Below are 14,065 nucleotides of genomic sequence, written 5' to 3' on the forward strand. Positions count from 1 at the left end.
AGGTGAATCAAAATTGAGGCATGGAATAACAATCTACGCATTCTGTTCGAACACCAAAAAGCAAAAAATTGATAACATGATAAAAAGAATGGTAAAGAACGTCACTTATGGAACCCGGCTCGAGCACATCCCATTCGAAGAACAGCTTATCGAACTTCATCTTCTGGCGATAGGTAATCTAAGGAACTATACAATCATCACGTCAAACTACTTCACGACCGATTACAAGACAAAGTCAACTAGACAAAAACAGCTTAGGAGGACCGAGAAATATTATATTCCTAGAGTATATACGAATTATGGAACACGATCAAGAAATTATTATATCCCGAATCTCTTTAACCAACTTCCTGGCAATTTGCAGGAAATGCAGTCGTTACGTAGTGTGAAAAAAGAAATATTGAAATGGTGTCAAAGCAGTTCGATTTGATTTTGGAAGTGGGCCCTTGGATTTTATTCATAATCTCGCCTTGTGACTCATGTCAAACAATTTTGTCGCTTCTTTTTTTTTTTCTTATTACTGATTCATGGCCGCTGCTTGTGTTGGTTTTTGTTGTAATGACTTTGCTGTTGAACATTTAGTTTCGAATATTTTCTTGTTGCTTTTGCGTTTCATTATCGGAATTCACGAGCAACGTCTACGGTATCTTTTTTACATATGTATATATTTTTCATAATTTGTTTCGCTCGGATAGACATTTTCCGTGTTGAGCGTTACTTGTCGTTTTTAGTTACTGCTGCATGCGGTGTTTCTTCTTTTTACGCGGGATGAATGTAACGGATATGATTGCACGACGCAAAGTTCAATCCGCGAAGTGTTCATGATTATTGAGCCACAGTACGACACACCACGGGTTCTTGAAATTTATTTTTTGTTTTATTCTTGTTGTTTCACTTTTTTTTCTGTAGTAATGCGTTTGGGGGGGGGGGGGGGAGGGAGACTTGTAGAGTTGGACTGCCCGTTCTCACACACAAGCACACATGAGCTTAAGTGAGACGATTCTGGAAAATGTATTTTGAAAGAAACCTGGAATAAACTATTCTATTCTATTCTATCCACATGAGTTTCGTTGTAATTCTTGTTCTTTGCAGTAGGTCCTTATGTATAAATGACGTATATCATTTATATAAGTATTTATACATAAATACATACACACATTTATACATATATATACATATATTTATACATACATTTATACAATATATGTATAAACGACCGAACAAGAGAGCATGCAGCCTCTTTAAAGAATCTGGCCACCACAAGCCACCTCGCAGCTCATTGTCGCGCATGAATGTAGGACCTAGCCATCAAGGCAAGAGATCTGCAACAGCTCGGCAGGGAACTGCTGGATGTCCTGGCCATCAAGGAAAAGGGGGACCAATGTGTTCGTGCACCGTCCAATGCACTGCAACCCAAGGCGATAGTATTCTCGCGAGGGTTCACAGAAGCACGACTTTGAAAAAGAGAATGAAGAAAGGAATAGATAAAAAGCACCTACATTCTGATAGCTAAGAAGAAAGAAGTGGCGTTATTAAATGGTTTCTAGTCCAGTGCTGTGCACGCATAATTCTTTATGTGTGTTTTCATTATTTTTTGTTCAGCTGGTAATTTCACAAATACCTTTATTTCGCATTATATGTAAAGTTTTTAATCACTTTCATTCCACGCGTGAAGTCACGTTTCACACAAGCGTTGTGGGTTATTTGAAATTCCCGCGCTAGGGAAAATCGACCAATGAGGATTTTCGCGGCACGCCACCGACGCCGGATTTCTCGCCACGACACCGAGGCCGTCGCGACACGAGCTTCATAAGGCTATCGCGTTAAAAATGAGGCACATTTCCGGTAGCGTTCAACATTCAACTCTAGATATTCGTGGACTCCGTTGGTCGTCGTTTCTTGATTAAAAAAATCAGATAATCGGGTATAACTTTTGACTTCAATACCTCTCATTTTTCAATTTTAACCATCTGATGCTAACAGCTAGCACTGTATTTGGGGGGAGACAGAGCGTACGGAGATGTGTAATTGAAATTTTGCGGTGACAAAAACATGATTTCCTTTTCTCGAAAGACCGGGCATTTTGAAACGGCATTGAATACGACTCGAGACGGAACTGTGCTCGTTTGATAGTAGATTTGCGCACGAAGCTAAGTTTATACAAGAGAACACAGAAAAGGCACAACAAATTCAGAGGGACACACAATGTATATATGCTTTCTTAGGTGATTAACTCTTTGAGCGCCACGCCCGAGTGTACTCTGGCGGCACGTCCCCACGATGTTTCAGTTTCTGTTTATTCCTGTCCATCTAAACTGGGCGGCTTTTGTTTATCTTTCTTTATGCAGCGGTATGCATGAACAAGCCATGAATGCAATGTGTTATCTTGTGGTATCACATTTTTATGACAGGTAGTTTCTTTTAGGCAATTTTTGTTTCGGTGTATTCCTTCGTTGTTACAGAATGGCGAATTTCTTTTGTTTAACCTCGCGGTTAATGACAAACATTAAAATCACAAATTACTAGCGAGCTCAGTATCTTACGACTCTGAAAACAAGGAAGTTACAGTTCAGAATAAAAAAAAAAGGCCGAGTAAGGCAGCTCAGAAGAGTGACCTCAGGGTTTGAGGTCGAGGTGCCACTGAATAGAACCATGCCTCGAAAAGTACAATACATGGAATATGTCAAAGTTTGGAGGCATGAAGACTTGAAATAACTTTTAGACCATGCAATATAGTTTTAAAATAAATATTCTTGACAAAGCATGCTACAGTGTTACTGAAACCAAAATATGCGATGGGCACGCGTGAAACAAAAAACCCCGGCACTTAAAGGTTTAACAAGAAATGTTATGCGGCTGGCTCCTAGCAGTTCTCCGTACCACACTTCCTGCAGCGGAAAGTAGTCACACAAACACTTGTTGGAAACGAGCGCTGTCTCATCGTTTGAACTGGTGTCATAACTAAATAAAGACGAGTCCCACCTGACTGCTGACACTGCGTCCAATCCGGATGCCATAAGGCCTCCGGCAGCGACCTAATAAAATCCTTGTTATCACGGAAGTGTTGTGTGAGTGCACTCACACAGTGCGCTTATTCATGTAAAAAGAAAATATGCAAGAGGCGAGGGGGGGGGGGGGGGGGAGGGGGGACAAGTACATGCTTCCGAAAAAACGGGGAAAACGCCCTCCTCCCTCTTAAGCACTAGCAATGGCAGGGCTTTCTTCCAGAAAAGCACTCCGATGTTTGCGTTTTCAGGGCACATAATGCCATTGTACCAAGCTCATATATAAATATTCTCCGGGAAGCAACCCACAGTACGTTTTATATGTGCCACTAGCTTTAAGAAGAAAATTCAGAAACAGGCCGAGTTTTGATAGAACTTCTTCTGCAAAATGCCCCGCGGGTGAGCTCTTGCACTTTACATCCCCGCCAAGTCTATAAAATATTTCACCAGAAAATTCTGCTAGTGCATAGTTAAAGAACCTGCAAGTGACAAATTTGTTGGGGAGTTTAGAATACCCCTATAAAAAAACAAAAAAAACAATCACCTTGACTATGTTAATAACACAGCAGAAGGACCTTGCTAAATATTCAACTTCGTCATTTTTGTAGCGATTAAACGTTATACAAATTGTGACAAAAACAAGCACCGCCCGCTTAACGAAAGAGAGCGGCCGGAAATCGCCTGAGGTTCAAGAGACGGCTTGTGTTTGTAAACACAAAAAGATTTGAGCGTGGTTGAATAGATGAATGAATTGATATTATCGGTTCTAGCCTTCATAACGGGCGGTAGCTAGCGCGACCTAGCCTAAAAAAAAGAAAAAGAAAACACTCTTTCTTCTTCCTACCATTTTCTCCTCAGCCAACGCAGTTCTGTGCCTATCACGAGACCGTGGGTTGCTTACCAGAAAGACACTCGGGGGATCGAAGGAAAAAACTAAAAACAGTAACCTCCACACCTCCTACCCCCGGCGAGCGAATCGCCAATTTCCTTCTATTCGAGCCTTGCCGGTGTTACCCCAATATCAGACCCACTGGGGGCAGGGTTCAGACTTTGGGCCGGAGTCACGCGGGAAGGGGTCTCATTTTTTCTTTGTGGCTCCTGTTGTCCAAATGTGCTGGTTAGTTGTACTTCATTAAATTTTCAATAGATATTTTCCCCTATCATCTTACTTCCTCTTTGTGAGTGTAATCCTTTTAGTTCTTTCATTTTTCATCTTCGCTGCCGAGCGCCCCCCTCCAAATCTCTCACCTCTTCAGAGAGAGCCAGGGCGCCGTGCACTTAAAAACCAAATGATATCACTCTCACTATGGCATACGGCACATAATGTGCATCTCATAAAATGCATCCCTATATGTCTTCATTCTTAACGATCCCGGCAGAGCTTCAAAAAGCGAAGAACTTCCCGGATAATTATCAAACACCTTCTTCTTTCTTATGTCCAGTTTTTGACAGATTTTTATTGTTTAAGCAAACTTTCCTTGCATCCCTCCCCCGCCCCTTTTTGTGCCTCTTTCACTCTCTTTACCCGACGTTCGCACATGGTGGCCAAATCAAGCTGTGAGCACAGGGTCCGGTACAGGCCGCGCGTTCTCCTGGCTGGCAAATATCGACATTGCCAGCCGACTATACTGAGAGAGGAAACTCCAACGAATAAAATTTAACACAAAATAATTTCAATCTTAGGACTTTTGTCACGAACACAAGGGAACTGAACCCAATGGCCCGTGGAAGGTGGCGTGGTTCTCGGCAGCCAAAGCAGTCCGCACCCCGGTGTCGGCCGTGACTCACTTGAGCGTCTGCAGGGCCAGCGTGGTGTCGTACTTCTTCTCGGCCGGCGGAAGATGCTCGAAGGACGTCAAGCACGGATGCACGTTGCGGTTGTCGTCCCGGACCTGCAGGAGGAGACGACAGCTGCAAACACACTTTTAAAACCACACGGACATCCCCATAAATCAAACATACAGGCTGTTTCGGAGTAAAATAGAAGTGTCTACAGCCCCCCCCCCTTCCCATCGCCGAACGCTCAGTCTACACACAAATGTAGGGCCAGAGGTCCAAAATCAGATCATAAGGTTTCAGAACTAAGCCTAATCTGAGTCAAACTCTATCAGTGATTTTCAGTAGCGAAAAATGGCGTGCGTATATCCGGTAACCTTTGCCGTTTATATCCCTGTACACGCGGGTTCAGTCGGTCGCCATTTCCTCACGAAATATTGGAACAAATTGTAACTTTTAGAGCGCAGCTCTGAAGCGCCCGTGTCCGGCTTGAGCAGCGTCGCCGTCGCCGTCGGCGTAACCAGGCGTAACCCTCGTAACCCGCGTGAGGGTTACGAGGGTTACGTGGGTTACTCTCACGCGGGTTGCGAAATACAACATATTACGCAGCGTGTAAATTGTCCATAATATCGCTTCGAGCACTCTTCCAAGGTAGCCCTATGTTGAAACCAACTCAGCGCAAAAGGAGAATGATTAGTACAAGAAGGCAGGACGAGAGCTGACAAACAACTCATAATCGAAATTTTGATACACGGAAGAAATAATATAACGCCCTGCCAATTATTTTATTTTCTCCGCGTCACAAATTTGAGATAATGATGTTTCCTAACCAGCTCAGCCTGCACACTTTCGCTGCTTTCTTACAACTGACGTTTAATGGACGAGAAGAAAGATTAAAAAAAATCATTACTCCCGGACCACTGAGCACAGTTACCAGTCAGCGCATGTCCTGGCTTCATAACCTTAACATCTGTAGCCAACTAACTCAGCAGTTAATTTTCTGCCTGCGCAGATCACGGTATTTTCGGACAGACAGCTAAATATTTAAATTAGTAAAGCCGTTTTGTCGTGACCGATGTAATTATTCCAGCGTTTGCCTTAGTTCTTTTTCGCGGTCGTACGTCGTCGGTGCACCTGCTCGACATGAAGGGGCTGAAACCCACGAGTGAAGGCGGGCTCACCTCTGCGTATCTCCAGCCAGCGTCAATCTTCTTCATCGACCACACCTCGTGGATGTTTTCTGCCAGCTTGTCCCTCACCGACTCAATGTAGTTGGGCAGGGCAATCTAGTGAGAGAACATGTCGCGGGTCGTTCAATATTAAATTCCAAAGCATCAAATTTTAATTTAACGTGAAATAAAATCTATTACAATTTCGCTTCACTAATTCCTTTGTCCCATACAGCTTTTAGTCATCAGTCTTACGGAGAAATTACAGGCGTTTCTCACGTTCACTACACAATAGCTTCCGTTTTACTTTTTACATCTGAATACCAAATATACTTGTAACTTTTATACAAAAGAGAAGTCACCATCTTTTTATTTGAATTATTAAAGGACACATGATTTTACAAATATATGTGCACTGCCATGCTGTAACAGTCGTCCCTGTGAGACCACTTTGCCGCAATGTGCTAGAATCATGAAGGAAGTTCATCTAAAACACACAAAATGATTGTTGCAAAAAAAGAAAATCATTCTAAATCAGGGGTCACTAAACCCCGGCCCGCGGGCCAGATCCGGCGCGCGGCTGCTTGAGGTCCTCTCAATGACGCCCGGCCCGCTGCTTATTTCCGCCGATGCTTCCGGCACAAAAACCAGCGCGCAAAAACTAATGGCGCCGCGACGCTCACCAAACTCATCTCATCCGCCCTGATTCCTAGGTACTGGGCCATATTCGCCTCGAGATTCGATCGGCACGACTCATGTGGTGAAAATCGCAACTACGTTCTGTTTTGCACTTACTTGGAGCAAAACGAATACTACGGACGCGAGGCGGAAGTCATGGGAGGCGTCAATGCAGCGCTCGTGCACTGGAATCGACTGCTAAGAATTCGCGCTCTGTACCCTTGCCCGTGCTTTGTGCCGTTAGTGTGGATGCCTAGTTGGCTTAGTCTCCATCCGCATTGTGGACAGAGGGCATCACTACGCGCTTCAAAGAGGACCTTCGATAACCAAGAGTTCACGTCCCATAAATTTAAACTGGGCCTCGAGGCGAATAACATAGAACATATATTGCACGTTGTCATCATCCAGAATCATCATTCTTAAAAACCTGTTTGATGTATGTTTAACTATCTTGAAACTCCTTTGAGTTCTCATGTATACATGCTTACTACCCTGTACCAGAACTATTGCATAGTGTCATCACCAATGAATCATTTCCGCTTGTACTGCGTTCAGCGCCTGTCCTGTGTTTACTTCTATGTAGTCTGTCCCTTTTTTTGCGGGCGGTTTTCCCTTTTTCTAAATTCAGTCTGACCACTTTGATAACTATCGTCCTCTTAGTGTGTAATAGCTCCACATGCTAATGGGGATCTTTTGGTGTCTCGTAGGGAAGAATTTGAAGACACACATGAGTGCGGAGCCTGAACATTCCAGACGTTAGTTCGCTGTATTGTTGTTCGATTTCACCCAGTCGAGACTTGTTCGCGCTGCGGTTTTGACGATGCCTCGTACATCCTCGTAATGTTCAGCTACGGCACGCCCCAATGCCCCAGGCAGCATATGAAAACACAATATGGTGAAGTTTATTAAGAGTTTTAATCAACCAAGCGCCTTTTGCACACAGTGGTAGTTTCATGACACCATCCAAACTGAAACAAATTGAGAAATAACCGTACCGCGATAAACACCGTAGCTTTCGCACGACGGCCATTTCTGATTAAGGACAATGTTCTAACAGCCGTTAGCATACAAACATTTCGATTTATATTTGAGCCTCTAGATTTCACTGGGTTTGCGGAAGTGTCCACTCTACCAGTCTCATTAGTCCTCTGTCCTGCGTGAATAAGCTAAACTTCCTGGGCACTTTTATGTGCCCAGGAAGTATTCCTGGGGAGGCACATAAAGCCCAGGAATACTTCCAAGTGAGTATTCTTGCCAAGTGAGTATTCTTTTTCACAATAATTGTATGTCCTAATTAACTAAATATTGAACTTCGAAATGAAATGTATTTATTAATTTCCTTCGGAATTTTTAAACTGACTTGATTTTTTGTACTTAAACCACTCTCTAGCTTTTAATATATTATTTTATTTCTATCTACTCATATATTTTCCGGTTCTCAAGGCCACGGCAGATTCCGTCTCCGACCCCTAAAGCAAAACGTTTGAAGACCCCGGTTCTAAATTATTCGAAGTTATTAAAAATTGTGCTCTTTGTCCCGTTAGTCTGGATGCATTGAATTTTGAACATGTTTCTAACATGTTCAAATTTCAAGGCAGAATCGTCATTATTCAACAGTTGTCAGGAACTTTTTAACAGTGACGTGCACTTAACTCGTTACTTTTATGCCTCAGCGGTCCTCCAGCCTTCGATCTACTTTTTGCTTTTGTTCGAGTGCGTTACGACAATTTTATAACATGCTAAACTAAACGACAACTAAGAGGTGAAATATATATCAGAAACGACGACGGGTGACGAGCTTTGCAATCTTTCATTGCGAGAAACAGACATCGCAATCTTGGCTGTAGGTCTATGCTGTGCTGACCCCATTAAATAAACTTGCATTTGGTAAGGTGAAAGGTGTTCGTCTCCCTAATGACCTACTTTAACTAGACCTTGTCGCTGTGCAACAGTTCTAGCATCTTGGGTACATACTACTGAAATCACACTACCTTTTCTTAGAATCATCCCCAACCCTGGCCTTCCTTGTGTCTCATCAATTCTCCAGGTGAACGCCAAAAGAACGAAGGAGTGAGAGATCTGTTAGATTGTTTCGAGTATTCTTGTAAACCAACTTGCCTCCTCCAAGATGTAATATTGTATAACCGAGGGCCCTCGATAAATCTTTAACTTTGTTGTCCGTGTAGCCTTTATGCTTTCTAGCACTAGTGACATAAGCAAGCTCAAAAAGCTTGCATACTCGGTGCGACCGAAAGTTCCTTGGGACGCAAGCAACAGTTCATGTTTGTAAACGGAAAAAGGGCCTACACCAAATGATTGACGAAAGAAAAGTAAATACACTGTACCAAACATTTTTTTATACATATAAAGGACTGCGTACGTCGCCGTTGCCGCGGCAGCTTCTGCAACCACAATCTTTATCGGGAGACGCCTGCGGAAAGCGCTATGTGCTTCGCATTGTTAGCCGGGCCAGCGACGTCACTCCCCATTTTGAACTCTGCCGTTATCACGGCAGCATATGCAACCGCGATTTCTACCGAAAACCGCATGCGGGGAGCGCTACGTGATTATAATCTATAGCGTGCAATTTACACATGTTTTGTGGTTTTCGTATTGAAACAAATGTCGAAACCATATGATAAGAGATAAGGCCCGCGCGAAGGGTGATAAGGCGGGCGTGGGTTTTCTGTCGACTACTTTGTCTGTCGACTACTGATCTGTCGACGGACACAAAAAAACCCGACCAAGGAGTCCAGAAAAACTAAGCTTACGATACACTGGTCCGCATGCGGACCATATACACTTGCTATAGGGGAAAAGGCCCATTGCAGCTGATCTGCTCTGGGCCACAAAAAGGGGCGCTCACAAGGAAACCAGGGAATGGTGTGTGATTAGACTAAATGCAGCTTATTTCGTGGCTCTAAGAGAGCCGAGTTATGTAACCGTCTCGCTTCCCGGCGCCAACGACCACTCACTGCCGACGTGTCGACGGGTGCCGGCACGAAGACGGCGTCGTCCGAGATGGCGGCGGGGCCGAAGAGGACCCCCTTGGGCACGTCTCCAAACTGAAAGCAGGGCTCCACGGTCAGCACCTGCTGCGGCAGGAGGGCCTCCACCAGGGCTGAGTGGCCGTCCGGGGGACCGTAGCGCAGCTTGCCCTGGTCTCCGCCCAGCAGGAAGCGACAACTGCGACCAACGCAGCACACTCGTCTAAACTCGCCTTTTCACTTCAGAGTGTAACGGTTCATCGGTCCATCACCGTGAAACAAGACAACGACGTTCCTCGCTGCCACGAGTTTGACGACACGAGTGAAGAAACATAACTTTTCATCCAAGTTTCTAGTCGCCCGCATCATCTCTTCCGTCCTCAATATTGAATACTTTACAGAGCAGACCCTCTCAAACTGAAACGACGTGTCAACGCAGAATGCATTTTTTAATTCGATTTTCATGGGGGTTTGTAACGCTTTACTGTATCATTTGCCTATAGCATCTGCCTGTAACGTCTACATGTCAAGCTCGGCTGTAACAAAAACCCGACACCGAAAAGCGCTATGCCTCCAGAAAGCCAAATCAAAGACTCCAAAGAAGTAAGTCTACGCCAAGACTTGAACCCACAACCATGAGATTGTGAGCAAAGCGCTTTACCGACTCGACTATCAAGGGTTTTTCTTTCTCGATTCACCACACATTTACAAGTGTACAGCAGTACGTTAACATTCCTGCGTTTGAGGTATACTTTTCAACACATTCGCACAATCGGGTATAGCCTGATTGTAATCGCACACAGTTTTGATTTGTAAAATCATCTCAATAAAAAATTTACTTGCAGATTTTGGTGGTTGTTCAGCGTGTCTCACAGACAAATGGGACTTCCAGAAACTAAACGGGGCAAGAACCATAATCGCATCGTACGGAACAGAATCATGCTGATTGACAAGGGGAAAAACGTATTGAGTGTATAGATAAACAAATATATTTTTATAGTCTTTTTTCAGGATACACCCTAGAAATATCGCATTCCAACTATACAAAAATGCATTCTCTACCGCCTCAGGTTCTTTACCCAAAGGGCAGTTAATCCTTCCATGAATAATCATTCCCCTTTCTCGCATACAAAGTTTCGCTGGCAAGGCAAGCGAAAGAAAAACGACTTCGCAGCTGAAGGTATTGCCATTTTCTGAACACTGCCGGAGCCGTCTTGGCCTGGCCCATCTCCAAACATTTTCCGATAAAGTGGCACGGGAAAAGGATAATCGAACAAATGACGGTAGAACTTCCCTCAGTTGACCGCAGCCAAATACTCGAGAGAGTATAGTACACTAAGAACGTAAACGCATCGATAACTTCTTTAACAAATCCAACCACCCTTGCAGGACACCGATTACTGAAAACACGAGAAATGATGGTATGAGGCTTGTGAGCCCGGTTTGAAACATAACTCCCAAGAGCGGGTGCCTCTGGTCGCGCAGATAAATGAAACGTGACGCAGCTTTTGACAAGATGGCGGCGAAGGCGGACGGCTGTGCGCGCTGCTCCGAGCCTATTCGTGGCAGACAGCAATTTCTGCCGTAAGTGTCGTGTGAACACCGGTTACATTGCAAGTGCTTGGACATTCGATCCGACGAATACAATTTCCTCATGCAGTCTGGGTCCAGCAGGTACAAAGGCGTCAAGTGCGTGAAGCGACCTGACCGCTCTGCAGCCCAGCTTGCCTGCGCTAACGGAACCGTGGACACACCTAGCGAAAAATCTGCGTCTTGCCCAGAGATAGCGAGTACTGTCGGCGGCTCCATATCTCCGAACGTCGTATCGCTGATGCGGAAGATGCCAGGTCAAATAGACGCTCTAACGTTTGGAGTGCGACAGCTACGGGTCGAAAATGTGGCTCTTCGTGTGAAAATACGCGATTTGCGCGAATGTGTCGTCGAGTAAACGGATCTTTTGCCGCTGCACTTCGTCGGTCCACCGGCAGCACCAGCGCAACGCTTCGCCTGTGTCTCCGCGACTAGCCGAGGCTTTTCGGGTGAGGACGTCCCAGCCTTCTACTGCTCGTCCTCTGTGCAAGGTCCACCACCCCTCAGCGAAACCGGTGAGCAATCCCACGAGGCCTCCAGCTACGCTTGGCACTGCTAAGCAGTGCACACTCGAAATAGCGCCAAAAGCGCCGTCAGCCAGAGGCCTTATCGTCTCTCGTCTAGCTTCGGGTACCGGGGCGTCCGCGGTACAGGAGATACTGGCGGGATTCATTAGAGACAGAACGGTGACATGTACGAGACTGAAAAGAAGGGACCACTCGTACACTCCCTTCCGCGTTTCCCTGGACGAAGGACTGCTTGAAAGTCTTTACAAATCCGAGGTGTGGCCCGCTAGCTGCATCTTCTGTACCTTTTACAGTAGCTTGTCGCCTTCGCGGTTTTTCTAAGAGTTTGATGTCGCCCTAACAACAACTAATGGCGTCGCGCAAAACGAGCTTATACTTCTAAAACACGTAGTGCCTCAGAACAAACTGAGGCGTTTTCGCTAGTGCCTACGTCTACGAATGTGATGTCCTTTGTTTGACCAAAACTTGGTTAAAAATCCTCCTGCACAAACCACTCATACTTCTCAGATCAGTATTCCGTGTTTAGGAGCGATGGTTGAAATGGGGGCGGTGTCCTCATAGCGTGGAAATCCTTATTTTGGGTACCTTGAGACCTACGAGGAATACGTCTGGGTTAAGATGCCAGCGTAAGACGGCTCCAACTGCCTCATCGGTTTTAGGAAGGTGATGCAGGCGTGTTGGTTCATGACTTAGGAAATTGGGAACAGCGCGCAAAAAAGACAAAAATGGTCAGCTATTACCTGCAAAAGCATCTGAGTGCTCTAGAGCTTCATGATCCCTTCCTCGTCTAAAATCCGCAGTCCCTCATTGAGTCCTTTAGTAAGGACGTTCCCGACAACTCGATGGCGTTTTCAGTCGACGTGGAAGAACTCTTTTGCTCTCCCAGTTAAAAATAACCATTGGCTCCAATTAGGATATTCAATTGGAACCAACTGGAGTCAATGGAATTCAATTGGTTCTGGGTCATCCAACTGGTCATTCTAATTAGTTTCAATGTTTCCAATTGGTTACACCAACTAGGAACAACAAAATTCAATTGGCACTGGGCCACCTAATTGGTCACTCTAATTGGATTCAATGTTTCCAACTGGTTACCCCAATTAGGACCAACAAAATTCAATTGGCACTCAGCCACCTAATTGGTCACTCTAATTGGATTCAATGTTTCCAACTGGTCATCCCAATTGGGATCAATAAAATTCATTTGGCACTGGGTCACCAAATTGGTCACTCTAATTAGATTCAATGTTTCCAACTTTATGATTGATCTCCGATTGGGATCAATAAAATTCGATTGGCACTGGGACAGAACTTGCCATTATCTCTTTCCTCACCACAGTTTCCAAAGATTGCAATTTTTTTTTCCAGTATTGCGTTGCAAAAAAAGTTTTCAACATCGCAATTTGAAAGGGAGAAAAAATTCGTACACTATTTAATAAAAAAAAACGAAAAAAAAATCTGTTTCTAGATTTAGTCGGACTTGCCGGCAGCGTCGGTGTACACTGGGCGGCAAAGATGGCGCCGCGAGGACGGAGGAAGCACGAACAAGGAGGTTAGAAGTACTAGGAGGGGGCACGTTGCAATATTGGTGAAGCCTAGTCATAAAAAGTTTAAACGATTTTGTGCCCAGCGTGACCGCAGATCTGCCTGGTGATTGGTGCGCGTGCATGTCACGTGTGAGATGGGTGGTGATTGTAGAAGGACTCCTTCCAGGCTTGCGCGCGCTCCGTCCGGTAGGTTTTATCGGGTCGAAGGCTAGACTGTGGTGTATTCTAGTACCCCATAGCAAGACCAATGCTAGCTACGGTCACGTGATGTGGTCACGTTGGCATGGTAAGTGAGGAGAGTAAGGAGGGAAATGAGAAAGAGGCGAGGCGTCGAGGGAGCATGGCTTGTGGAGGCTACGCGGCCGACGTCATGCCCTCTCCTACCCTTCTATTCTCCATGAGCACGAAGCACATGGCGCCGATGGCGTGTACGGCATTCGTAGCATGGTTATGGCAATGATTCAAGAACGTTTTTTTTTGTGTTTTACTGCTGCAGAGTGCTCAATGGTGTGGTGATAATTACTTCATTTGACCTGCCAGCTTGTTCGAGCGCGAATGAGTGGCAACAAACGTTTATGGGAGCAAGGTAAGAAATTTTCTTTGTCCTTGCTGCGCTGCAGTTTGGGGATTTCGGATTGTTAGATCTACTGAGACACTCGTTGTTTGATCTTCAGTGAACGATGCGAGCGTGAATATATAGCTTTAGAGAAGAAAATTGTCCAGGCAGCTATCAGTTCGGAAGTTGTTGGGTATCCGCGAGGAAAGTTAAGTGCGTTTTAAGCATCT

The 14,065-nt window shown here is 45.0% G+C and overlaps 1 protein-coding gene across 1 annotated transcript in view; it reads right to left on the bottom strand.

The window, feature by feature from the left end:
• LOC8026823 (ryanodine receptor) overlaps nucleotides 1-14,065 on the bottom strand; it is a 561,398-nt gene that overhangs the window by 414,380 nt on the left and 132,953 nt on the right. Inside the window, exons 22-24 of the mRNA XM_040217827.3 lie at nucleotides 9,604-9,814; nucleotides 5,963-6,067; nucleotides 4,794-4,897 (exon numbers count right to left, since the gene is read on the bottom strand). Coding sequence (XP_040073761.2) covers nucleotides 4,794-4,897; nucleotides 5,963-6,067; nucleotides 9,604-9,814 — 420 coding nt within the window. The remainder of the gene's footprint in view (nucleotides 1-4,793; nucleotides 4,898-5,962; nucleotides 6,068-9,603; nucleotides 9,815-14,065) is intronic.

The sequence above is a fragment of the Ixodes scapularis genome, unplaced genomic scaffold, assembly GCF_016920785.2.
Source record: "Ixodes scapularis isolate PalLabHiFi unplaced genomic scaffold, ASM1692078v2 PGA_scaffold4__175_contigs__length_147842914, whole genome shotgun sequence".
NCBI classification, from domain to species: Eukaryota; Metazoa; Arthropoda; class Arachnida; order Ixodida; family Ixodidae; genus Ixodes; species Ixodes scapularis.